This window comes from Gracilinanus agilis, chromosome 3 (genome assembly GCF_016433145.1).
Source record: "Gracilinanus agilis isolate LMUSP501 chromosome 3, AgileGrace, whole genome shotgun sequence".
In the NCBI taxonomy this organism is placed as follows: Eukaryota; Metazoa; Chordata; class Mammalia; order Didelphimorphia; family Didelphidae; genus Gracilinanus; species Gracilinanus agilis.
Window position 1 is genome coordinate 423817845 of NC_058132.1, and position 25492 is coordinate 423843336.

At 34.3% G+C, this 25492-nt stretch overlaps 1 protein-coding gene across 2 annotated transcripts in view; it reads left to right on the top strand.

Moving 5' to 3' along the window:
• Positions 1-25492, top strand: part of BACE2 (beta-secretase 2) — a 105898-nt gene that overhangs the window by 36652 nt on the left and 43754 nt on the right. For both annotated transcript variants that reach the window (XM_044670311.1, XM_044670312.1), the window contains exon 2: positions 9158-9246. In XM_044670311.1, the coding sequence (XP_044526246.1) occupies positions 9158-9246 (89 nt within the window). The remainder of the gene's footprint in view (positions 1-9157; positions 9247-25492) is intronic.

Here is a 25492-nt window from a genome sequence, read left to right on the forward strand (position 1 = left end):
ATCATATGATTTCTATTGGTTTTGTTATTGATATGACTAATTATGTTTTTAGCTTTCCTTATACTGCATTCCTGGTATAAATCCCATCTTATCTTAGTGAATGATTCTTGTAATATACTGATGTAATCCCCTTCCTACTATTTTATTTAAATTTTTTGCATCAATATTTATTTGAGAAATTAGTCTATAGTTTTCTTTCTTTGTTTTTGCTCTTCATGATTTAGATATCAGCACAAAAAAGGAATTTGGAAGGGCTCCTTCTTAGTCCATTTTCCCAAATAGTTTGTATAGCATTGGGAGTAGTTGTTTTTTAAATGTTTGGTAGAATTAATTTCTGAATTCATCTGGCCCTAGGAATTTTTTCTTGGTACTTTTCAAAATTTTTCTTTATTTAATGTATTAAATGTTATTGTTTTCCCCCTAATTCCATGTAAAAACAAGTTTCCAATATTTTACAAAGAATATTGTCTCAAATTTTTCCCTCCCTCCTTCTCTCCTAACCTCTGACCCTCACTGAGATAGTGATCAATCTCATATAGATTTTGCATTTGCAGTCAGGCAAAACATTTTCCCATATTAATCCTTCTGTGGAAGGAAACTCAAATAGAAAAAACATTAAGAAAGTGAAAAAGTTTGCTTTGATCTAGATTCTGACTCAGTTCTTTTTCTTGGAAAGTATATGGCATTTTTAAAAATCATGAATCCTTTGGGATGGCTTTGGCTCATTGTATTGCTAAGAATAGCTGTTATTCACAGTTGTTCATTGTAAACTATTCCTTTCACTACAATTTTCCTCTCATTCTGCTCATTTCACTGTACTTCAGCTTGGGTAAGTCTTTCCATGTTTTTCTAAGCTCCTCCTGCTTGTCATTTCTTACAACACAATAGTATTCCATTACAATCAAATACTATAACTTATTCAGCCATTCCTCAATTAATGGCTATCCCCTCACTTTCTGAATGCTTACCCCACCAAAAAAGAGCTGCTTTTAATATTTTTGTACATATTTGTCCTTCCCCTTTTTGTGTTTTTGTTTTTCTCTCTTTAGGATACAAACCTTTTAATGGCATCAAAGAGTATGTACTATTTTATAGCCCTGTCAACCTGGAAAAACACAGAACCACTAAAGTAGTCAACAAAACCAAATCTTTAATCAAGAAAGAGACAGGTCTTTAAATATTGACTGCCACACTGAGCCACAGGCTGTAGCCAGAAGCTGGGGTATCAGGGAGTGGTCTACTACAATGAATATATAAAGAATAGTTCCTGCACAGGTGTTGTTCTTCTTGGGAACTCTGAGGAAATGAGGGAAACTTCTAAGACAAAAAGGTTACTTAACATTTGATTATGTCTACTAGTCTCACCTAAACTGGTATCATTTAATACTTTAAGGTCAATTGTTCAGTTTGAAACAAAGTCAGTCTGGGACTTCCCTTAAGGTAAGTTCCCAAGGGATAGGGACAAACTTGGGGTTTCCAGATTTCAAGTTGACAGCCCTTTGGCCACAGGTCCAAACTGCTCTCCTGAATGATTTGTAATAATTAAAATTATGAGACTGCTAGTAGCTTTATAACTTTATTAAATCAAAGTAGTCGTAGTAAGGAGAGGGAAGAATAGGAAAGAAATAGAGAGATACTTAGTTTACTCATCTATTGGATTGAAGCTAACCTCCACCAAGGGTTCTTTAGCTCTCCACATTCCAGCCAGAAGACCTCATCAGGTTCCTGGGTCTCCCCTTATAAGCTGTTTTCTCCACCCACTAGCTCTCACACATCACATCAAAGGAACCAAGCATAGTTTCTTAATTTGTCTGGGCTGCCCAGGGGAGCAGTGCCTGTGGAATCAGTTTCCTGTTTCATTGGTTCCTTGGCTCTTTGACTTCCTTTCTCTGAGGGCTTTTATATACCTGAATTTACTCAGTGGTCTTTGACCTCCAGGTCACTGAGAGATGATGTTAAACAACACAACATAATAGAGAGAGAAATTCTCTTCCAACAGATTGAATTAGTTCACAACTCCCCCAGCAATGCATTCATATCCCAATTTTCCCAAACCCCTCCAAGTTTTAACATTTTCCTTTTCTGTCATAATAGCCAATCTGATAGGTGTGGAGTGATACCTGAGTTGATTTAATTTGCATTTCTCTAAGAGTTCTTTAGAGCATTTCTGCATGACTATAGAGAGCTTTAATTACTTTGTTTGAGAACTTCCTGTTCATATCCATTGACCATTAATAAATTAGGAATGACTTGTATTTTTATATATTTATCTCATTTCTCTATGTATTTATGAAAGAAGGCTTTTATTAGAGTCTTGGAAAAATTTTTGCACCAATATAATTCTGTGTTATTTTCCATCCTACTTACTCCTGTTTAGTTTCCGACCTCCACCTTCTCCAATTTACCCTCTTTTCTATCAGCCCCACAACTCTTCTCTTGTCCCTTCCCTTTTTTCCTGTAAATAGATTTCTATACCAGTTCATTGAGTGTGTTCTTCCTTCATTAAGTTAATTCTGCACCTCCCTCATCTTCCACTCCATTTTTTCATGCCTCTTAGGTGCAATAACTTATCCCCATGCTATTTTTCCTTCCTCCTCCTCCCAATGCTTTCCTCTCTTATGACTTAATTTAATTTTTTATATCATCCTGATATGGGACTTTGTACTCCAAAATTATAGAAGTGTTTCAGGTCAAATTAAAAGCAAGAAAATCCCTTTCCTTTCTTCCATTCCTTGTTAATGCTGAGGAAAGGGTAACCCTGAACATCAAACACTCATGATAAGAAATACCCCTGAGACAAATACTCCCCTTGGAATTTTCCCCTAGATTTCAAGATGGCCCCAGAGATACAACTCCAGGCTATGCTTTGATACCATCTAGATGTATCTAAAACATCTACTTGCCCCCTAAACTATATGGGTAACCCCCTTTGTCTTCAGGATACAAACCCCTGTCAAATAACAATCTCCAACTCCTGCCCAACCTCATTCCTTTACTAGTTACATTATTATCCTGGTCTTTGTAAGAGTATAAAAGACTCAGAATACATCCCCTTGGAGAGGTAGCATCCCATCTATGCTGACCTCCCAGCCAAAATTCAACATGAATTCTAAATTAATAAATTTCTCTTTTTATTTCTAAGCTAAGTTATGTAGTCTTGCATTCTTGCAAAGGGTACCCAACCACAACCACAGGAGATCACCTCTAGCCACTCCACAACATTTTCGTCTTTTTCAACTCACAATAATGACAAGATTCTTTGGCATTACAAGAATCATCTTCTCATGTTGAGATTTTAATAAATAAACAAACAAACAAACAAACAAATAAATGGATGAATGAATGAATGACTGAATGAATAAATAAATAAATAGAAGGTTAAACGTTTTAATAATAAGTTTAACTTTTTTGAATATCTTATGGTTTCTCTTTCGTTTACCTTTTTATGATTCTCTTGAATCTTATATTTGATAGTAAAATTTACCATTCAGCTCAAATCTTTTCATCAGGAATTTGAAAGTCCTCTCTTTCAATGAATACTTCTTTTTATTTAATATTTAATCCCTGAAGGATTATCTCAGTTTTGCTGGGTAAGTGATTCTTGGTTGAAGTCCTAGCTACTTTACCATATGGAATATCATATTCCAAGCCCATTATCTTTAAACGTAGAAGCTGCTAAGTCTCGTGTTGTCCTGACTATGGTTCCACAGTATTTGAGTTGTTTATTTTTGACTGTTTAAAATATTTTCTCCTTGTTCTGAGAGTTTGGGAATTTGGCTATAATATTCCTGGGAGTTATCCTTTTGTGATCTCTTTCAGGAGGTTATTGGTGGATTCTTCAATTTCCATTTTGTCCTTTGGTTCTAGAATATCAAGGTAATTTTTGTTATGAGGTTACAACCAGATGTTGTAGGGTACGATGGTGAACCCCCGGGTTTGGGAAGGATACCTTTTGCAAGAATGCAAGACTCCAAAACTTAGCTTAAAAGTAGAAGGAAAAATTTATTAATTTTGCAAAGTAATGTTGAGAATGGACAGGAGGATAGGAAGGTGGAATAACAAGGTGGGATAGCAAGCAAGGTGGAACAGCAAGATGGAGAGCTATTCCTTGGAGGGGACGGGGGTGGGGGGTTGGAGGGGGGGAGGGACAGAAGAACAGCATGGATGAAAAAGCCGTCTCCCCCAGTTACAGCGTGAGTGGAACAACCCTAGGAGTTGCTCCCAGAATGCTTCAGTTAAGGGGTTTTCATATTCTTTTTTTTAAAACCCTTACCTTCTGTCTTGGAGTCAATACTGTGTATTGGCTCCAAGGCAGAAGAGTGGTAAGGGTAGGCAATGGGGGTCAAGTGACTTACCCAGGGTCACACAGCTGGGAAGTATCTGAGGCCAGATTTGTACCTAGAACTTCCCATCTCTAGGCCTGTCTCTCAATACGCCATGCTACCCAGCTTCCCCCAGTTTTTATATTCTTTACAACACTGGAGCCATGACTCTAGTGTGGTAACCACTCAGTCATTTGGTGGGGTATTCGGTCATCTGACCAGGTCTGCCTGAAGACATAGGGGGTGGCCCTCATAGTTCAGAGGACAGATAGATGTCTGAGATATACCTTGCTAATATCAAGGTATAGCCTGGAAGTGCATCTCCATACCCATTTCAAACTAAAGAACAACTCAAAGGTGATACTAATCTCAGGGCCTTACAGGATTTATCAGATGTTCTTGGGTTAGGAATCACAAGAATAGAATGGAGAAAGGGAAATTCCCTGTTTACAGTTTGCCTGGGTTAGGGGTACGGTGTCCATGCCATCTCTGTACGATAACCATGTCAGTTTTCCTTGATGATTTCTTGAAACATGATATTAAGCTCTTTATTTTATCATAGTTTTCAGGTAGTCCAATAGGTTTTAAATGATCTATCCTAAGTGTCTAAGTGTCTAAGATTAAAATTTAATTATGACATCTTTTTGTGAGTTATGCTGCTTCATAATTTGTTTTGAGATGTTATGGTTTGCTTTTTGAAGGTTAATTTGGTAGACATCAGATGGGTCCATGTACTTTTTCTGCCACTTTTTCTGGTTCCAATTCATCAATTTTTTCCCCTAAAACTGGATTGATTACTTAAGTACTCCCTTTCCTCTTCCATTAATCTGTAGTTTATATTTTTTGTAAATATTAATGCATTTCACTTAAATTATCGGCATATCTTTGTGTAAAGTAACTCCTAATAATTTCTCTTCATTGATGGTAAATTCACCCTTTTCATTTTTAATACTGGCAATTTGATATTCCTATTTCCTTTTTTCAATCAAATGGCCAATGGTTCATCTATTTTATTGGCTTCTTAAAAATCAAAACAGCTCCTCTTTTGATTTATTAGTTCAATAATTTTCTTATTTTCAATTTTATTAAGCTTTTCTTTTATCTTTAAGATTTTCAATTTAGAATTTAATTGGGCATTTTTAATTTGTTCTTTTTTCTAGTTCTTTTAGTTGCCTACCCAATTAATTGATAAATTCTTTCTTTTTTACTGGTGTAAGCATGTAGAGATATAAATTTTCCTTTAAGTACTGCTTTATTTGTTCCCATAAGTTTTGGTATGTTGTCTTGTTGTTTTCTTCCTCTTTAATAAAATTGATTGTTTCTATTATTTGGTCTTTTATTCATTCTTTAGAATTAGATTTAGTTTGCAATTAATTTTTAATTTGTTTTTCGATGGTCTTTTATTGAATTTAATTATTGTTATATTATCATCTGAAAAAATGCATCTAATATTTGTCTTTATTTAGTTGTGAGGTTTTTATTCCTTAAAACATGGTCAATTTTTGCATAGGTGCCACACACCACTGAAAAAAAGGTATATTCCTTTCCATACCTGTTCAATTTTCTCCAGAAGTCTATCATATCTAACTTCTCTTTTCAGTATTCAGAGATCAAAGAGGCACTTTCCCAAGATTCAGACCTTTCTTGCTACTGTTTTCAGATCTATTTCTGGATGTCTGTGTTTTTTATTTCTTCCAAAATGGTATGATCTAAGGAGAAGTGTGCTCATTGCTCTACTTTCCTTTGCTCTGATCTTTAAGAAATCTTTTCTGAATTCTTTTCTGCCCTGAAACTGTGACTAAGGTCCCTTCATACCTGTTGTCTGCTAGCACTAGTGAGCTAATGGCCCATTTAGCCCTGGGACTGTGACCTGGAACCGCATATTGGCAGTGCAAAAAAGTTTTGCAGCCCCTATCCGCAAAGTGTCCAATGTCATCACTATCTGAACAGTTATCAGACCCTTTTATTTTCTATCTGTTGAGAGTTTCTAGAACTCCTGTTGCCACTGAAACACTGATTTCAAGGTCTGATAGCAGTGTTCTGGTATGGTCTTTGCTTTGCTCCAGGTACAACCACTATCCCACGAAGACAAACTTTTACTAACATTTTCTCAATTGTCCTGGCCTACAAAACTGATGAATCCAGACTTTTTGTTGGCTTTACCACAGCAGAATTAGATCTGAAGCATTATTTTAAATGTGTTTGGAGGGAGATTTTGGGAGAGTTCAAGTGAGTCCCTGCTTTTACTCCACCATCTTGGCTCCTACTACTTATTTGGCTTTTATTAAATGCATAACAGTGATTCACTGATGTGGTAGAGCACTATGAAAGTGTTCTCTTTTTGATATGCTTGCAAAATGGTAGGTGGAACTCTACACCAAGAAAAGAATACCAGGAATGTCTGCTCAGGAAATTTCCACTAGCTACTAGGGCTATTATAAAGACTAGAATAGAATGTTTACTATAATTGACTGATTATGTATAAACATAATGTAGGTGCAGAATGTCATCTTGGATAGCAATTTGTTGTGTGGTTGTAGAGTGGGTTGTGATTTTCATACATTTTGTTGTGCTTTGTTTTATATGTATTTACCATCCAGATATGATAAATGTTTATGTCAGTGACATAGTTTCACCCAGAAAAGTGCATATAGAGAGAAAAATTTCAATTCAGACAGCATTGGATTTAATTACTGGTATATATATGTATATGTATACACATTTATATTCATTTGGTGATTTTTAAAGATAATATTTCATGTAAAAATAAAGACCATCTTGTCAACAATAAGAGCAAAAATATTTAATCTTATAATCCAAAACTTTAATATAAAAATGAAATAGATATATGATCAATGTCAATTTATATTACATATATGACATTAATATATTATATATACATATATAAAACATCAATATATTATATATGCATATATATAAAACATAAATATATTATATATATTTGGGGAGGGGAAATATCCTCTTTGGTATGTTGTCACCTATTTATTGATTCATGACAAAATTGTACCTAGAGACACCATTCAGATGTTTATGTCTTTCTAATTTCATCTTGACATCAATAAAATGCTTTCATGCATTCATGAACTGTAAGCAGGCCATAGCTTGTTTTTATCAGAAGGTAATATACCTAATCATATAGTGTTGAGATAAAATTTTAAGATAATCAATCTAGAAGTCATGTTCCTGCCATAATTAATCTCCTACCATGAATCTTTTGCTCTAGCCAGACATATTTACTTGTTCTCCCTCTAACATATTTTTATTTCCATTAATTCACTCCTCTTCTCCCAGTCTACAACATTCCTCCAATCTTGTCTGAACCCTGCCCTTTCTTTAAAGCTCAGTACAAGCACAGTCTTTACTAACTGCTTCCTCAATGATTTTCTATTTTGACCACCCATCAATGTATTCATCTGTACTCCCTTGATGTAGAGTTATTTTTTTAAGATCAATGCCCATTCTCACTGATGAAAATTTAAACACTTTGAGGGTAGAGTTTGGGTCTCCTGGTACCTAACAATATAATACTAGTCTAAATAGTCAATTAGATCATTAATTATAGTTATTTATGATCATATGAAGTATTCCAACTCTAGAGATTAGGAAACTGGTGGCCAGAGAAGAAAACAAATGTGAATGGTATTGTTAACAATTTACATATTGTGAGTCGTGATATTCTAGAGAAGTCACTGGGCCTTTTATGGAAAATTACTAATTCTCAATCCAATTTAATATTATATATGATATACATGTGATATCACATAATATACATTTCCATGTTCATTATGCTGTGAAATAAGAAACATTGCTTACACTAGAAAAAGAACTCTTGGAGAAATAAAGTGAAGAATGATATGATTCAATCTGCATTCAGATGCTGTCAGTTCCTTTTTTGGTGATAGATAGCCTTTTTTCATCATGAGTCTCTTGGAGTTGTCCTGAATCCTTACATTATTTATAATAGATGCCATTCATAGGTGATCATCACACAAGTAGTTACTGTGTACACCATTCTCCTGATCCTGCTCACTTCACTTTGCATCATTTTATGTAAGTCCTTTAAGGTTTTTTGTGATCATCTTGTTTGTCACTTCTTATGGCACAATAGTATGCTATCATATACCACAACTTGTTTATCCATTTTTTTACCCACAGGTCTGGCAAGTAAACTATTTTGTGCTACTTTTTATTACCTTCATTTCTAAATCATGAATTCATTTTGACTTTACTTTAGTATATGGTGTGAGGCAAATTCATTGCTTTTCTCTTAGTTTTGAAATAAATTTATGTAAAGGGTAAAATCAATGTTTTGTCTTGCTAATATTAGGATGATTACACATCAGATCATTATCTAGGTGATCTCTATGGTTCTTTTTCATATTTAGATTCGATTTTCTTTAGCTTTTCCTTTTTAATTTGATTTTCAAAGTTTTTAGTTGCATCCACAATTCAAATCATTTTAAAAAAGGAAAATATGGCAGATTCTGCATAGTTGTGGCAGTTCAAATTATCTAACTATATTTCAATATTTTTCAATGGGTATATATATTCTCAGCTACCTAAAAAAACTTGTCTTAATTTTGATAACTCAGGTCCTCTAATTGTATATCTTTAGTTAGAGTTTGAAATGTTATTAATAGCCATTTCTTTGTCAAGTTGATGTTTATTTTTACTGACTGACAATTTTTGAACATAATATAAAAACATAATAGTAGCATTTATATCTGCTATATTAAATTTTACAAAAACAACACACTTTTCTTTTCCTTTCTTTTCTTTTTTCTTTTTTCTTCTTTCTTTCTTTTTTTTTGTAGCTGCAGATTTTGGTTGACACTGGAAGCAGTAACTTTGCTGTGGCAGGTGTCCCTCATCCATATGTGACTTCATACTTTGACAATGAGAAGTAAGTATGGAATGTGAGATTTGAAGCTGAATGGGTGCTCTATTGCAAAAATGAATAATATGGAAATAGATATCAAGTGATTAACATCTGTATAATCCAGGGCCTTGCTGGCACAGCTCTGCCAGGCTCAGGGTTTTGATCACAGATGACAGGGAGGTGGCTGGAGGAGCAGCGCAGAGAGGGCAGCCTAGTTGCAGTGAAAACTCCATCTTTCCTCCCTTCCCCCCTTCTCTATAGGTTTTGGTCTCAGGGGCACATCCAGCCCTGCAGATCAACTTCACCCTGATTTAATCTCAACAATCAGGCAGATTATAAATCCTCAGAGGGCAGAGAAACTCCAACACCCCTCCCCCATGGACTGAAGAAAATGTAGCTACAAACATCTGTTGCCAGCTGGGAAAGATCTTACCATCAGAGCTCAGCTTAACCTAATCAATCAGTAGAGCCCCCTTCAGGACAAAAATAGCACAAACCCACAGATCCAGAAATAATCAGAGAAGCAAGATTATAGCCAATTACAGGGGGGAAAGAAGGAAAAAATATGAGTAAACAACAAAAAAGGAAAAAGAAATTACAATCAACAGCTTCTATTTAGGAAATGAATAAAAAGCAAATGAAACAGAGGAAAGCCAAGGAACTTCAAGAAAAAACACAGAAACTCCAGCAAATTGGACACAGGCTTTGGAAGAACTCAAAATACAATTTTAAAAAAATTAAGAGAAGCTAAAGACAATTGGGAAAAGGAAATGCATGAACTAAAACAAGAAAATATTATCTTGAAAGCCAAAATAGACCAGCTTGAAAAAAAGGCAAAGAAGCTGAAAGACAACCTACCAAAATAATCAAACCAGAAGGAAAAGGATGACCAAAAAACCAGGGACAAAATTCAGTTTTTAAAAATTAGAATCCAACAACTAGAAGCAAATGACTTCACAAGGCAGCAAGAATCTATAAAACAAAATCAAAAGAATGAAAAAATTGAGGAAAATATGAAACACCTCATTGACAGAACCTCAGATCTGAAAAATTGACTGAGTACAGACAATTTAAGAATTATTGGACTAACAGAACATCATGACAAAAGAAAAAGCCTAGACATCATCCTACAGGAAATTATCCAAGAAACTGCCCCAAAATCATCAAACAAGAACCAGACCAAGGAAAAAATATTACAAGCTGGTAAGAAGCAGTCAATCAGATACCAGGGAACCACAGTTAGGATAACACAGGATCTGGCTGCGTCTACATTGAAGGACCAGAAGGCATGGAACATGATATCTCAGAAAACAAGGGAACTGGGTCTACAACCAAGAATCAACTACCCAGCAAAACTGATTATATTCTTGCAGGGGAAAGTATGGTCATTTAATAAAATTAAAGACTTCCAAGCATTTATAAAGAAAAAAATGGACTTAAACAGAAAATTTGATATCCAAACCAGAACTCAAGAGAATCACCAAAAGGTAATTAAGAAAGGGGAAAAAATGCTTGAATGCATGGGCTGAGGCGGACATGAATGGGAAATAGGCCCTGAACAAGGACACATGTTACAACCAGTGGAAATGTGCATTGGCCATGGGTGGGGGGAGAGTGGGGGGTGAAGGGGAAAGTAGGGGCATAAAGTATGTAAACAGGTTAAAAACGAATATTAATAAATGTCTAAAAAAAAAAGAAAGAGGAAAAAAACAAAACAAACAAAACCTTTCTTTAAGGGACCCAATAAGTTCAAATGATTTGTATCCCTATAAGAAAAGATGATATTCATAACTCAAAAATTGTTATTATCATCAGGGTAGCTAGAAGAAGTAGAATTAGAGGGAACAGTGACAAACTACATAAGATGAAATTTAATGATATATAGATATAGATATAGATATAGATATATATGTAGGTATAAATATCTATAAAACTAGAGGTAAAAAAGAGGATAATAATAAGAAAAATGGGAAAAGAGACAAAATGGAGTAAATTTATATTCCATAAAGAAGCACATGGTGGGAACAGGGGCAAAGACCAATATACTGGAAGTGTAAAGAGGTTGGAGACAGGAAATACTCAATTCTTATGTGCATTGAAATTAATTCAAAGAGGGAAGAACAATCATATCCATTGGGGCAGAGAATTGATTTGTGCCCTATAGAGAAGTAGAAAGGTAAAAGGACTGGTGGGGAGGGAAGCAATATTAGGGAGGAAAAGTGTATGTGTGTGTGGGGGGGGGGAAGGTGTACCTTAAAAAGACCCTAAAGAAAAATAAGAGAAGAATAAGAAGAGAGGGAGGAGAAAGGGAAGTAAAATAAGGGAGGGGGTTAGGGAGACTGATTAAAAACAAAACACTGGTGTAGAAGGAAATAGAGAAAGACAAAATGGCAGGACAATAAGAGGGAATCAAAATGTTGGAGAATACACAGTTGATAATCATAACTCTGAATGTGAATGAAAAGAACTCGTCCATAAAATGGAAAGAAATAGCAGAGTGGACTAGAAACCAAAATCCTACCATTTTTTGTCTACAAGAAACACATGAGGCAGGTAGATATACATAGGATTAAAGTAAAAGGCTAGAGCAAAATTTATTGGGCCTCAACTGAGAAAAAGAAGGCAAGAGTTGCAATAATGATATCTGACAAAGCCAAAGTAAAAATAAATGTGATTAAAAGAGATAGGGAAGGTAATTACATCCTGATAAAAGGCAGAAGAGACAATGAAGAAATATCAGTATTCGACATGTATGCACCAAATGGTATAACATCCAAATTTCTAAAGGAGAAACTAGCAGAGCTCAAATAGAAAATAGATAGTAAAACTATACCAGTGGGAGACATGAAACTAGCTCTATCAGTTCTACATAAATCAAACCAAAAAATAAATAAGAAAGAGGTAAGAGAGGTGAATGAAATCCTAGAAAAATTAGAGTTAATAGATATGTGGAGAAAAATAAATAGGGACAAAAAGGAATGCACCTTCTTTTCAACAACACATGTTACGTTCAGAAAGAATTCATTTACTAGGGCATAGAAATATGGCAAACAAATCCAAAACAGCAGAAATAATAAATGCAACCTTTTCAGATCATAATACAATAAAAATAATAATTAGTAAGGGTACATGGATAGGCAAATAAAAAATTAATTGGAAATTAAATAATATGATTCTGCAAAATCAGTTAGTTAAAAAACAAATCATAGAAACAATTAATTATTTCATAGAAGAGAATGACAATGATGAAACATCCTACCACAATCTGTGGGATGCAGCCAAAGCAGTACTCGGGGAAATTTATATCCTTGTATGCATATATTAACAAATTAGGGAGGGCAAAGATCAATGAATTGGACATGCAAATCAAAAAACTAGAAAACGAACAAGCTAAAAATCCCCAGATGAAAACTAAATTAGAAATCATAAAAATTAAAGAAGAAATTAATAAAATTGAAAATAAAAGAACTATTAAATTAATAAATAAGACTAGAAACTGATACTTTGAAAAAACAAATAAAATCAACAAAGCACTGGTCAATCTAATAAAAAAAATTGAAAGAAGAAAACCAAATTAACAGTATCAAAGATGAAAAGGGAGACCACACCTCTAATGAAGAGGAAATTAAGGAAATCATTAAAAACTATTTTGCCCAATTATATGGCAATAAATATAACAATCAGGTGATATGGATGAATATTTACAAAAATATAAATTGCCTAGATTTGCAGCAGAAGAAATAGAATACTTAAATAATCCCATATAAGAAAAAAAATTGAACAAACGACCAAAGAACTCCCTCAGAAAAAATACCCAGGACCAAGGATACACAAGTGAATTCTATCAAACATTCAAAGAAAAACTAATCCCAATGCTTCACAAACTATTTGACATAATAAGCAAAGATTCTTCTTTCTACCAAATTCCTTTTATGACCCAAATATGGTACTGATCTCAAAGCCAGGTAGATCAAAAACAGAGAAAGAAACCTACAGACCAATTTCCTTAATGAACATAGATGCAAAAATCTTAAATAGAATACTAGCAAAAAGACTCCAGCAAATGATTGTGAGGGTTATTCATTATGATCAGGTGGGATTTATACCAAGAATGCAAGGATGGTTCAACATTAGGAAAACCATTCACATAATTGACCATATCAACAAGCAAACAAACAAAAATCAGATGATTATCTCAATAGATGCTAAAAAAGCCTTTAACAAAATACAAAACCCATTCCTAGTGAAAACACTAGAAAGTGTAGGAATAGAAGGGCCTTTCCTAAAAATAATAAACAGTATATATCTTAAACCATCAACAAGCATCATTTGCAATGGGGATAAATTAGAAGCATTCCCAATAAGATCAGGAGTGAAACAAGGATACCCACTATCACCTCTATTCTTTGACATTGTACTAGAAACACTAGCAGGAGCAATTAGAGAAGAAAAAGAAATTGAAGGCATAAAAACAGTCAGTGAGGAGCCAAGTTATCACTCTTTGCAGATGATAAGATGGTCTACTTAAAGAATCCTAGAGAATCAACTAAGAAACTAGTGGAAATAATCAACTTTAGCAAAGTTGCAGGATACAAAATAAACGCACATAAGTCATCAGCATTTCTATATATTTCCAACACGTCTCAGCAGCAAAAGTTAGAAAGAGAAATGCCATTTAAAATCACCCTAGACAATATAAAATATTTAGGAATCTATCTGCCAAAACAAACACAGGAATTATATAAACACAACTACAAAACACTTTCCACACAATTAAAACTACATCTAAAAAACTGGAAAAAACATTAATTGCTCATGGGTAGGACAATCTAACATAATAAAAATGATCATTCTACCCAAATTTAGTGCCATACCTATCAAACTATCAAGAAACTTTTTTGCTGAATTAGGAAAAATTATAACAAAGTTCCTTTGGAAGAACAAAAGATCAAGAATATCAAGGGAAATAATGAAAAAAATATGAAGGATGGGGGCCTAGCAGTACCAGATCTTAAACTGCACTATAAAGCAGTGGTCATCAAAACAATATGGTACTGGGGGCAGCTGTGTAGCTCAGTGGATTGAGAGTCAGACCTAGAGACGGGAGGTCCTAGGTTCAAATCCAGCCTCAGACAGTTCCCAGTTGTGTGACCCTGGGCAAGTCACTTGACCCCCATTGCCCACCCTTACCAATCTTCCACCAAGGAGCCAATACACAGAAGTTAAGGGTTAAAAAAAAAAAGCTAAAAAAAAACAAACAATATGGTACTGGCTGAGAGACAGAAGGAAGAATCAGTGGAATAGACTTGGGGTAAGTGACTTCAGCAAGACAGTCTATGATACACCCAAAGAGCCCAGCTTTTGGGACAAAATTCTACTATTTGACAAAAACTGCTGGGAATATTGGAAAACAGTATGGGAGAGATTGGGTCTCACACCCTACACCAAGACAAATTCAGAATGGGTGAATGACTTGAATATAAAAAAGGAAACTATAAGTAAATTAGACTAACACAGTATATTTGTCAGATAGAAAGGGAAAGGAAAGATTTTAAAACCAAGCAAGAGTTAGAAAAACATTACAAAATGTAAGATAAATAATTTTGATTACATTACATTAAATTTAAAAGGGTTTGTACAAACAAAACCAATGCAACCAAAATTAGAAGGGAATCAGCAAATTGGGGGAAAATCTTTATATACAAAAAGCTCTGACAGAGGTCTAATTATTCACAAATATAAGGAGCTAAATCAATTTTACAAAAACCAAGCCATTCCCCAATTGATAAATAAGCAAGGGTCATGAATAGGCAATTTTCAGAAATCAAAACTATCAATAAACACATGAAAAAGTGTTCTAAATCACTTATAATTAGAGAAATGCAAATCAAAACAACTCTGAGATACTACCTCACACCTAACAGATTAGCTAAAGTGACAGCAAAGGAAAGTAATAAATGTTGGAGGGGATGTGGCAAAATTGGAATATTAATGCATTGCTGGTAGAGTTGTGAATTGATCCAACCATTCCAGATGGCAATTTGGAACTATGCCCAAAGAGTCCTAAAAGATTATCTGCCCTGTCATACCACTGCTGGGTTTTACCCCCAAAGCGATCATAGGGAAAAAGACTTGCACAAAAATATTTATAACTGAACTCTTTGTGGGGGCAAAAAACTGGAAAATGAGGATATGCCCTTCATTTGGGGAATGGCTGAACAAATTGTGGTATCTGCTGGTGATGGAATACTATTGTGCACAAAGGAATAATGAACTGAAGGAATTCCATGTGAACAGCAATGACCTCCAGGAATTGATGCAGAGTGAAGAGAGCAGAACCAGGAGAACATTATACACAGAGACTGATACACTATGGTACAATCAAGCATAATGGACTTCTCTACTAGCAGCAATGCAATGATCCAGGACAATTCTGAGGGACTTATAACAAAGAATGCTATCCATATTCAAAGGAAGAGGGTGTAGAAACACAGATGAAAAATAACTGCTTCAACACATGGGTTGATGGGGATATGATTTGGGATGTAGACTCTTTTTTTATCCTTTACAACTGAAACATTCTTTTTGATAGATAAACAAAAGTAGTGAAACTTAGCCTTCTATTGTCACTTATGAAGCCATCCACTCAGAGACACTATTACTATTCCTTATCCTTTCTTTGATCCTCCTGTTTTCCTTAAAATAAACTAACAAAAATACCTTCTTTTGATGCTTAGTTTTCCTCACTAGGTTCTGTATTCATCCACTGATACTTGTCCCTTTTTTTTAATCATCTGATTTAAAGAATCTAAGTTGGTTGATAAACTCTCTATTTATATATCTTAACAACTTGCTCTTCTCTCCCCCATGAAAAGCATGTCTGTCTTCAAAATTTCACTCTTTCATGGCATCTTAATTCAAATATTGCTTCTGCCACATATTGTAACCTTTGTAACCTTGATCAAATAACTAAATTTCCTAGAGCATTCCTTTTTTCATTTCAAAGCAAGGGGATTGGATTAGACAGTCTCTAAGATCCCTTCTAGTTGTAAATTTACAATCCCATGATAAGATAATGCCTCACAGTTCTAAATCCTATGGACACCCTCTGAAATGATTTTTGGTAGTCCTTTGTGCCATAGGAAGACATTTCCTGAGTCTTTTATTATAATGACTAAATAGTTCTTAGATTGATTCAGGAAAACTATCTGATGGTAGTTTTTGAAAGTAATGCTTTTTTCCATCTCTCTGTTTCACTTAAGCAATATATTATATTGGGAAATGACTTCAGAAACATGTTATGTTTAATTAGGATTAAAACAAAATATCTTTTTTTAATTTCACAATTCATTTTTAGAAGACTAACATATCGATTTGGAGAAGATGAAATAATATCTATATTTTTCCTTTGAAAACTGCTTCCCTAAAATCTAGGATGTGTTTCAGACTATTTTCAAATCCTCTTCTTTATGTAATAATGTTTAAAATGTAAATGTCACTTTTTCCCAAGAATCTCATCATTTTTTTTACCAATTATTGGTGCAAATGAAGTCCCCAATCACTCTAATAACATATTTCCCTATCCAGCTTGTAACTTGTTTCTAAAACTGATTACCCATTTTCTCTGTCTGTCTAAGTTCTACTGACAAAGGTCACTTGTTTTATCTTTCATTGATCTTTACCTTAAAATTGTCTATGTTTTTCTTACTGGTTCCTAGATTTCCATACTCATGTATCCTTTCTTAGTATACTGAAGGTCCCAAAAATCCTAATACGGTTTTAAGCTTTAATAGGTTAAGTAAGACATACAGAGATTTAATAGCTTTAAGTTGCACTAATACTTTTAGGACACAATGTACAATGCTAGCCTGCCCCACTTTTTTTAACCTTTTATGTTTCTTTTGAATACAATATAACTATCCAGAACTATAAACCACTTGATTCATCCCACCAAGACTGGGTGATAGTTATAAGGTCAAATTGGCCTTCTTGCATTAGAACACAATTCTTCTTGCTTGCTACCTAAACTCTGTGTGTGTGTGCTCGTGCGCACGTGTATTTGTTTGAAGAAAGTTATTTACTACTGGCTCTTTTCTTTAATTGTGTCTCCTATGAAATTTTTAATATTTCAGTTACTATTTTTTTCCTTCATTGTAGCTATCCTCTATAATATCTAGCTTCATATTTAAGGTAAGGAAATTTACTCTTTCCCCTGTTCTTTTTTAATAAGTTTTTATTGGTATCTGTTTCTTACATTATCATAGTAATCTCAAGTATACCTCCTCCTCCCCCCTCAGAGAACAATGTCATATAACAAATAGTATATGTTTATATATTTAAAAATAATAGAAATAGAAAATTAAAATATTTTTTAAAATTAAAATAAAAAATAGTTTTCAAGTGGAAAAAATCAGCTAAAATGATCAATACAATGAAAAAGTACAAAAGTATGTGCAATATAAAGCACCTGTAGACCTTTTGCCTCCATGAAAGAGTGGGTTGAGAATTTCCTCTACTACTTCTCCATTTGAGTCCCACTAAATCTTTATACTTTTATTACATTTACTTTTGACTTTTTGTTGGCATCTAGTTTTTTTGTTCATTTATATTATGTAATTATTGTGTATATGGTTTCCTTACTCCATCCAGTATTGATGGAGTTTCCTAAGCTCCTGTGTATTCATCACACATCATTTCCCACAACACAGTAATATTCATTTACATTCATTTATCAGAATTTATTTCACCATTCTTCACTTGATAGACATCTACATTTCCCCTATCTTTTTTTCACTTTTATAGTATGAATGCAGAAAAGAAACTAGATAGGGTGATGATCAAGGCACTTTCACAAAAAATTACCATATCTTATGGCACAAAATATTATAGCTAAATGTAGAAAAGCAGAAAATTGTAATGAAACCTTCTCAGACCACAATGTAATAAAAATTGTATATAATAATGGACCGTGAAAACAAAAAGTAAAAATAATTGAAAACTAAATAACTTAATATTTAAAAATTAGTGGGTTAAAGAATAAATTAATGAAATAATCATTTTATTAAAGAGAATTATTATAATGAAACATCATACCACAACCTATGAGATATAGCAAAGGCTGTAATTAGAGGAAAATGCACTATAAATGTAATTAGAGGAAAATGCAAATCTGTAAATGCCTATGTTAATAAAATGGGGAAAGAAACATCAATGAATTGGGAATGCAAATTTTAAAAACTAGAAAAATTATAAGTCCCTAACTAAACAGCAACTAAGAAATCCTAAAAATTAAAGATGATATCAATGAAATTGAATGTAAAAAAACATTGAATTAATAAATATATCTAGGAATTTGCTTTATGAAAAAATCAGCAAAACTGAAAAACCATTGGTTAATCTAATTTTAAAAAGAAGAATATGAAATCACTAGTACTAAAATGAAAAGGAAGCATATCCTACTAATGAAGATAAAATTAAAGTAATTATTAGAAATATTTTTACTCAATATCTGAAAAAAATTAACAATGAAAGTGAAATAGAAGAATATTTGCAAAAAACAAACTGCCTGAACTATCAGAGCAAGAAATAGAATACCTATATAAACTTATTTCAGAAAAATAAATTGAATAAGTCATAAATGAACTTCCTAAGAAAAAAGTATCAACACCAGATAGATTTCAAAGGAATTCTACTAAACATTTAAGGATCAGCTAACTCCAATATTAAACAAATTATTTGAAATAATAAAGTAAAGGAGTCTTACCAAATTTATTTTATGAAATAAATATGGTACTAATACCTAAATCAAGAAGAGCAGAAACAGAGAAATAAAATTATAGACAAATTTCATTATGAATATTGAAGCAAAAAATCCTCAACAAAATACCAGCTAGGAGGCTACAATAATATGTCACAAAGATAATACATTGTGACCAAAAAGGATTTACTCCAGAAATGCAGTAAAGGTTTAATACAAGGAAAACTATCAAAATAATTGATAATGCCAATAACAAAAGCAATAAAAGCTCTATGATTATCTCAATAGATGCAGAAAAAGACTTTAACAAAATATAACACTTATTCCTATTAAAATCAACGGGAAGTATAGGTATGAATAAAGTTCTTCTTAAAAAAGATATAAGGCATGTACCTAAAATGATCAGGAAGTATTACCTATAACAGGGTTAAGCTAGAAGCTTTCCCAATAAGATCAGGAGTGAAGCAAGTGAAACAACATAAATCATTAGCATTTTATATATTACTGACAAAGACCTTCAAGAAAAGATAGAAAGAGACATTCCATTCACAATAACCAAAGATAAAATAAAATACCTGGGAGTATACCTGCGAAAACAAACCAAGGAACTACATCAGTATAATTATAAAACACTTCTTACACAAATAAAGTAAGATCCAAGTAACTGGAGAAATATAAAATTTTCATGTATGGCCAGCACTAATATTATTAAAATGATAATCCTACCTAAACTAACCTACTTCTTCAATGCCATACTAAATAAATTATCATTCTAAATTATTAAGTTTTAAAAATAGCAAAATTCATTCGGAAGAATAAAAGATCAAGAATATCAAGAGAAATAATGAAAAAATATAAAGTAAGAAGATTTAGCAGTACCAGATTTTAAATTGTATTATAAAGCAGTAATTATTAAAACTTTCTTGTCCTGCCTAAGAAATAAAAAGGAAGATCAGTGGTGCAGAACAGACATATAACCAACAGCAATAAGATATTATCATAATCTTATGCTTGACAAAATCATAAATCCAGGTTTTAGGGATAAGAAATCACAGTTTAGTAAAAATTGCTAGACTAACTAGAAACAAGTTTGGCATAAACCAGGTATCAGTCAATATCTTAAGGGGCAGGTGGGTAGCTCAGGGGATTGAGAGACCTAGAGACAGGAGGTGCTAGGTTCAAATCTGGCCTCAGATACTTCCTAGCTGTGTGACTCGGAGCAAGTCACTTAACCCCATTGCCAGCCCTTACCCCATTCTTCTGTCTTGGAACCAATATATAGTATTGGTTCTAAAGCAAAAAGTAAGAGTTTTTAAAAAATCAATATTTTATACCATTAAGTAAGATAAGATTAAAATGTATACATAATCTAAACATAAAAGGAGATATAAGCAAAATAGAACATGTATATTTATAGACACGTGTATCATATATCATAATATTTCTTTATCTTCCCTAATTAATCTGGCCTATTTAAGCAACATTCTAACATATTTGAGCCTTTGGACAACCTTTATTTAAAATAAACTCCTTTCTTCCCTCCTCAGTCTTTTGAAATCCCTAAATACCTTAACGGCACTATTCTTGAGATCATCGGATCATAAATTTAGAGGAACCATAGAGGTTACTCAGCCCAGCTCTTTCATTTGATAAATTAGGAAACCAAGATGCAAAGAAATCAAGGGACTTGGACAAGATCATGTAGAGAGTGTGTTTATTCTATATCTACTGTTCTTTCCACTGTAACATCATGAGATGGCACCTAATAGCCAAAGTCATTTCTATAAGATAGATAAATGAGATGGTCTTTCTCTCCCTCCCCTCCACAGATAGTTCTCTATTTTTTTAAATTACAATTTATTTACCTGTCTGGATATGTACTGTATCACCTCAGTGGAGAGTAAGTTCCTTGAGGACAGATACTATTGTTTGTTTTAATTGCTGTTTGATTTTTACTATGTGTAAATCATGATAGGGTTCCTGCAGGAAGTGGTCCTGGAGCTAGACTTTGAAGGAAATTGGGGAAGAGAAAAAGAGGCATAGAGTCAGTTCATTCCAGGTTTAAAGTGGGAAAGTGAAATGTCCTATGTGAGGAATAGCAAGCAGATCAGTGTGACTAGAGCTGAAAGTGTATAGTGTATGAAGAGGAAGAATTTGAAGATGTATTAAAACTTGAAGGAGTTTGATTTTAATCAGAATGTTAATGGTTTTTAACTCACTCAGATTTATATTTTATGCTATAGATAAGAACTAATTAATAGTTTCTTGAGCAGGGAAGTGGCATGGCCAGATCTATGCTAAAGGAATATCAATTTGCCATTGGCGTGGTAGATGAATTGAACAGAAAAAAATATTGTTCAGCAAATGAAAAATTAGAAGACTCTGGTTTAGTAAAGGTTACTAAATGGACTAAAGGAGTTCAATGTAAGGTACTATAAAGACAGAATCAACAAGGCTTAGAAGTTTGTGAGGAACAAGGCAATATGTGAGGGACAAAAGAAAAGGCAGAATCTCCAGTGTGATATTAAACTTGCCTTAGTAAAATGAGGATAGCACCAATGTCAGAGGGTTGTTATAAGAATCAAATGAGATAATATTTATAAAGTATTATACTATGGCACATAGTAGGTGCTTAATAAATACTCCCTTCCTCCTTCCATTCTTCATTAAGTTTCAGAGGATGGATTTGAACTCAGACCTCCTAACTCTAGGCTCATTGCTCTATCAATTGCACCACCTAGCTATATACAGGTAACCTAAAATAGAACCCTACACTTCTCATATGACTTTTCTATGACCATTATGTCTCAGAAGAGTTTGTTGTTTTGCATTTGTTTTTTAATCTGACCACTGCTGTTTTAATTCTTTACCCTTTGAAATGGTAGCTTTTGATAATCTTGATTTGCATGTGATATTTGTGAGCTAAGCAAACTTGAAACACTCAAAACTAAGGCAGCTAGGTATCTCAGTGGTTAAAGAGTCAGGCCTGGAGAAAGGAGATCCTGGTTTCAAATCTGATCTCATATACTTCTTAGGTGTGTGACCCTATTGCCTAACAGATATTCTAAGACAAAAAGTAAGGGTTTTTTAAAAATGGGCTTCCTTCTTTTAAAGAAATATTATATATGTGTATATATAAATACATATATATCCTTATGCATTTATCATGCCTTTGTGTTATTTAGAATTTATGGGGGTTCCATTTAGAGGTATTTTGGGGCTCATTTTGAGATTTTAAATGACAAACTTCCTGTGGACATTTGGGAGACTTTAAGACTACATTTTCCATGGTTCAATGGGTTTCCGGTTTTGGACATGATGACATCAACCAATGTGAACCAATGTAGAGCATGGTTTAAATTTGGAGGTCAGGCTTGAGACGAGCTCTTTTTGGCTACATAGTAAAGATGGGAGAAGGTACAGACTGGCGGGCAGTTTGAATTGATCTTAGCCAGGCACATGGTCTTATATATTTTTACCAACATGGCCATGGTAATTAAAATATTACTTTTCCTCTTAATACCAGCCTTTATTATTTTTAATTATAACACCTTTAAACAAATATCAGTAAATCAAGAATTTTCTTGTGAGAATACACTTCCTCCAAAAGATTGTAAATTGTTTGTCATTTAGTATGTAAGTCTTAAAAGAGTTATCTGAATCACACAGAGATTGAATCATTCATTCACCAAGCATTTAACTTCTTACTGTGTGCCAGCCACTCTATAAAAGAACAAGGAACTTATAAGCAGGTAGTAAGGGAAGATAACATGTACATGGGTGAGTGACTTGCCCACGTGCCCATAATGGAATAATTAGTATTTGTCAAAGATGCACATCCAGCCCACCATCCATTCTACCACACTGCTTCTATGTAAAGAGATGCCAAACTATTTTTCCAAATTACACCCATAAGGAGTAAAAATTATATTTGGACTGAATATTTAAGAGTTTTGGTTGCCAGCAATCGATTACCCAATTCCAAAATTAAAGACCCAAGTCAGGATGACTTTTATGGTAGTTTATTTACAAATAGGAAGAGTGAAGGTAGGGACAATGAGAGAGAGAGAGAGACAGAGACAGAGAGAGACAGAGAGACAGAGAGACAGAGAGACAGAAAGACAGAGAGACAGAGAGACAGAGAGACAGAGAGGAGGTGGGGAGAGAGAGAGAAAAGAGAGTTACTCCAGCCTGGTCCAAAGGCCACATGTTTTCAAAGTTGGGGTACTGGGGCAAGCTATGTCTTAGCGGCACTTGACAGGGAGCTTCTAACTGCCAGTGACTCATCCATACAGATAGGCAGTGTCTGAGGCCATATTTTGAACCTAGGACCTCCCATCTCTGGCCTGGTTCTCAATCCATTGAGCCACTCAGCTACCCCTACTGGCTGCTGTAATAGATGGGATCAGGATCTAGAGGGTGGCACAGGAACCCCCTCACCCCCACCCCCCATGCTGGCTAACTCTTCAGTCCCCACCTTCATAGCCAGGAGTGTGGAAGTCCCCCTGGGTTAGTTTAGGGTGGGCTTGGTTGAGGGTGAAGAGCTTGCAAGGGGCCTAGGGTCTCCTGCTATGTGTGTCTGCACTGTGCTGCTGGTCTAAAAAACTATCTCAGCTCCAAGCTAGAATTCTGTAACTCCCTATGGGGAAGGGGGGGGGCAGCACTACACAGGGGGATCACCCACGGTCCAGTCTGGGGTCAGGGCCAGGATCTGGACTCAGCTTTAAGCTGGATCCCATTGGCAGGGGGAGCAGGAGGGAAGAGTAGTGGGGGGTAGTGTCCCATAAGAGAGGGAACCAGGGTGCTGTAAAGCAGCCAGCACCAGCCCCACAGCTTGGACTCCTTTCTCCAACATCCCACCCTTATCTAAGCTAAAGGGGGAGGGATGGATTCATGGGAGGGGTTTCTTACCAGAGTAGCTGGTGTTGAAGGGTCAAACAGTGGCCATTACAGCAGGGGCAGTGGTGGGCATATTCGGGAGGGGTGGCAGTGGTGGTGGAGAAAAAACCCACAAAAAAAAATGCTTTGCAGCAGCAAATCTGACCTATCTTTATTTTATACTAAGAGGCTTTCTTAAAATAAAATTAAGAATTTTTTCCATAGTGGTTGACAATCTGTTATATTTAAATTAATATCTCCAAGTTCTTATTTTCCATAAAGTTTATTAATAATGACTTGAAGTAAAGAAAAAGCAAATAGATAGAAGTTTAAAGCCCATGTTTCTAATCTAAGTCTTACCACGTGTCTTGCTTCTCCCGCATGCTCTCAGTCCGCCTCTCCTGCAGTGTTCAGGGAAAAATAGAGCCTGGTGAGGTCCCACCCACATCTTTTTATTCAAGTTCATGGGTTCAGTGCCAGGATGCAAAATGGGATGAACCAGGTCAGCATTCCAGGAGGGGAAGGGAATGAAACGCCTTCTACAAAGTTTTAATAATCATTTTCTGACATTTCAGACTCTATCATTTCCTTTTATGATGGTAAATAGCCTTTTTTTTGTCACAAGACCCTCTGAGTTGTCTTGACTCCTTGCATTGCTAATAACAGTTAAATCATTCACAGTTGACCAGTATATTATTGCTGTTACTGTCTGCAACATTCTTCTGGTTATGCTCACTTCATTTTGCATTACTTCATTTAAGTTATTCCAGGATTTGTTTTTGTGATCATCTTGTTTGTCCTTTCTTATGATACAATAGTATTCCATTAAATCATATACCACAAATTGTTTAGTCATTTCTCAATTGATGGACATACCATCAGTTGTCCAATTAGTTACTAACACAAAAAGCTGCTATAATTTTCTATACAATTCTTTTTCCCCCTCCATAATCTCTTTGAGATGCAAACTTGTAGTGGTGTTAATGTGTCAAACAGTATGTATAGTTTTTTGGCCCTTTGGGCATAGTTCTAAATTGCTCTCCAGAATTGTTGCAAAAGTTCAGAGCTCCACTGACAGTGTATTAGTGTTCCATTTTTACCACATCCCTTCCAATATTAATGGCCTTCCTTTTTTGGTATATTAGCCAGTCTGATAGGTGTGAGATAATTTGCATTTCTCTAATAAATAGTAATTTGGAGCATTTTTTCATATGAGTAAAGATAGTTTTAACATATTCATCTGAGAATTGCTCATTAATACCCTTTGACTATTTGTCAATTAGAGAATGCTTTGTATTTTTATAAATTTTACTCCATTCTCTATATAATTGAGAAATTAGATCTTTGGCAGAAATACTATAAAAAAAATTTCCCCAGGGTGTTGTTTTCCTTCTAATCTTGGTTGCATTTGGTTTGGTTTATGCAAAAATATTTATTTCTAAATCATGCATACATTTTGACTTTATCTTGGTATCTGACATGAAGTGTTGGTCTGTGCCTAGTTTCTACCATAGTATTTTCCAGTTTTTCTAGAAGTTTTTGGTTTGTTTTATTAGAATAGTAAGTTCTTCCAAAAGCTTGGATTTTCAGGTTTGTCAAACTCTGAGTTTGGTCATTTTCTACTATATTTTGAGT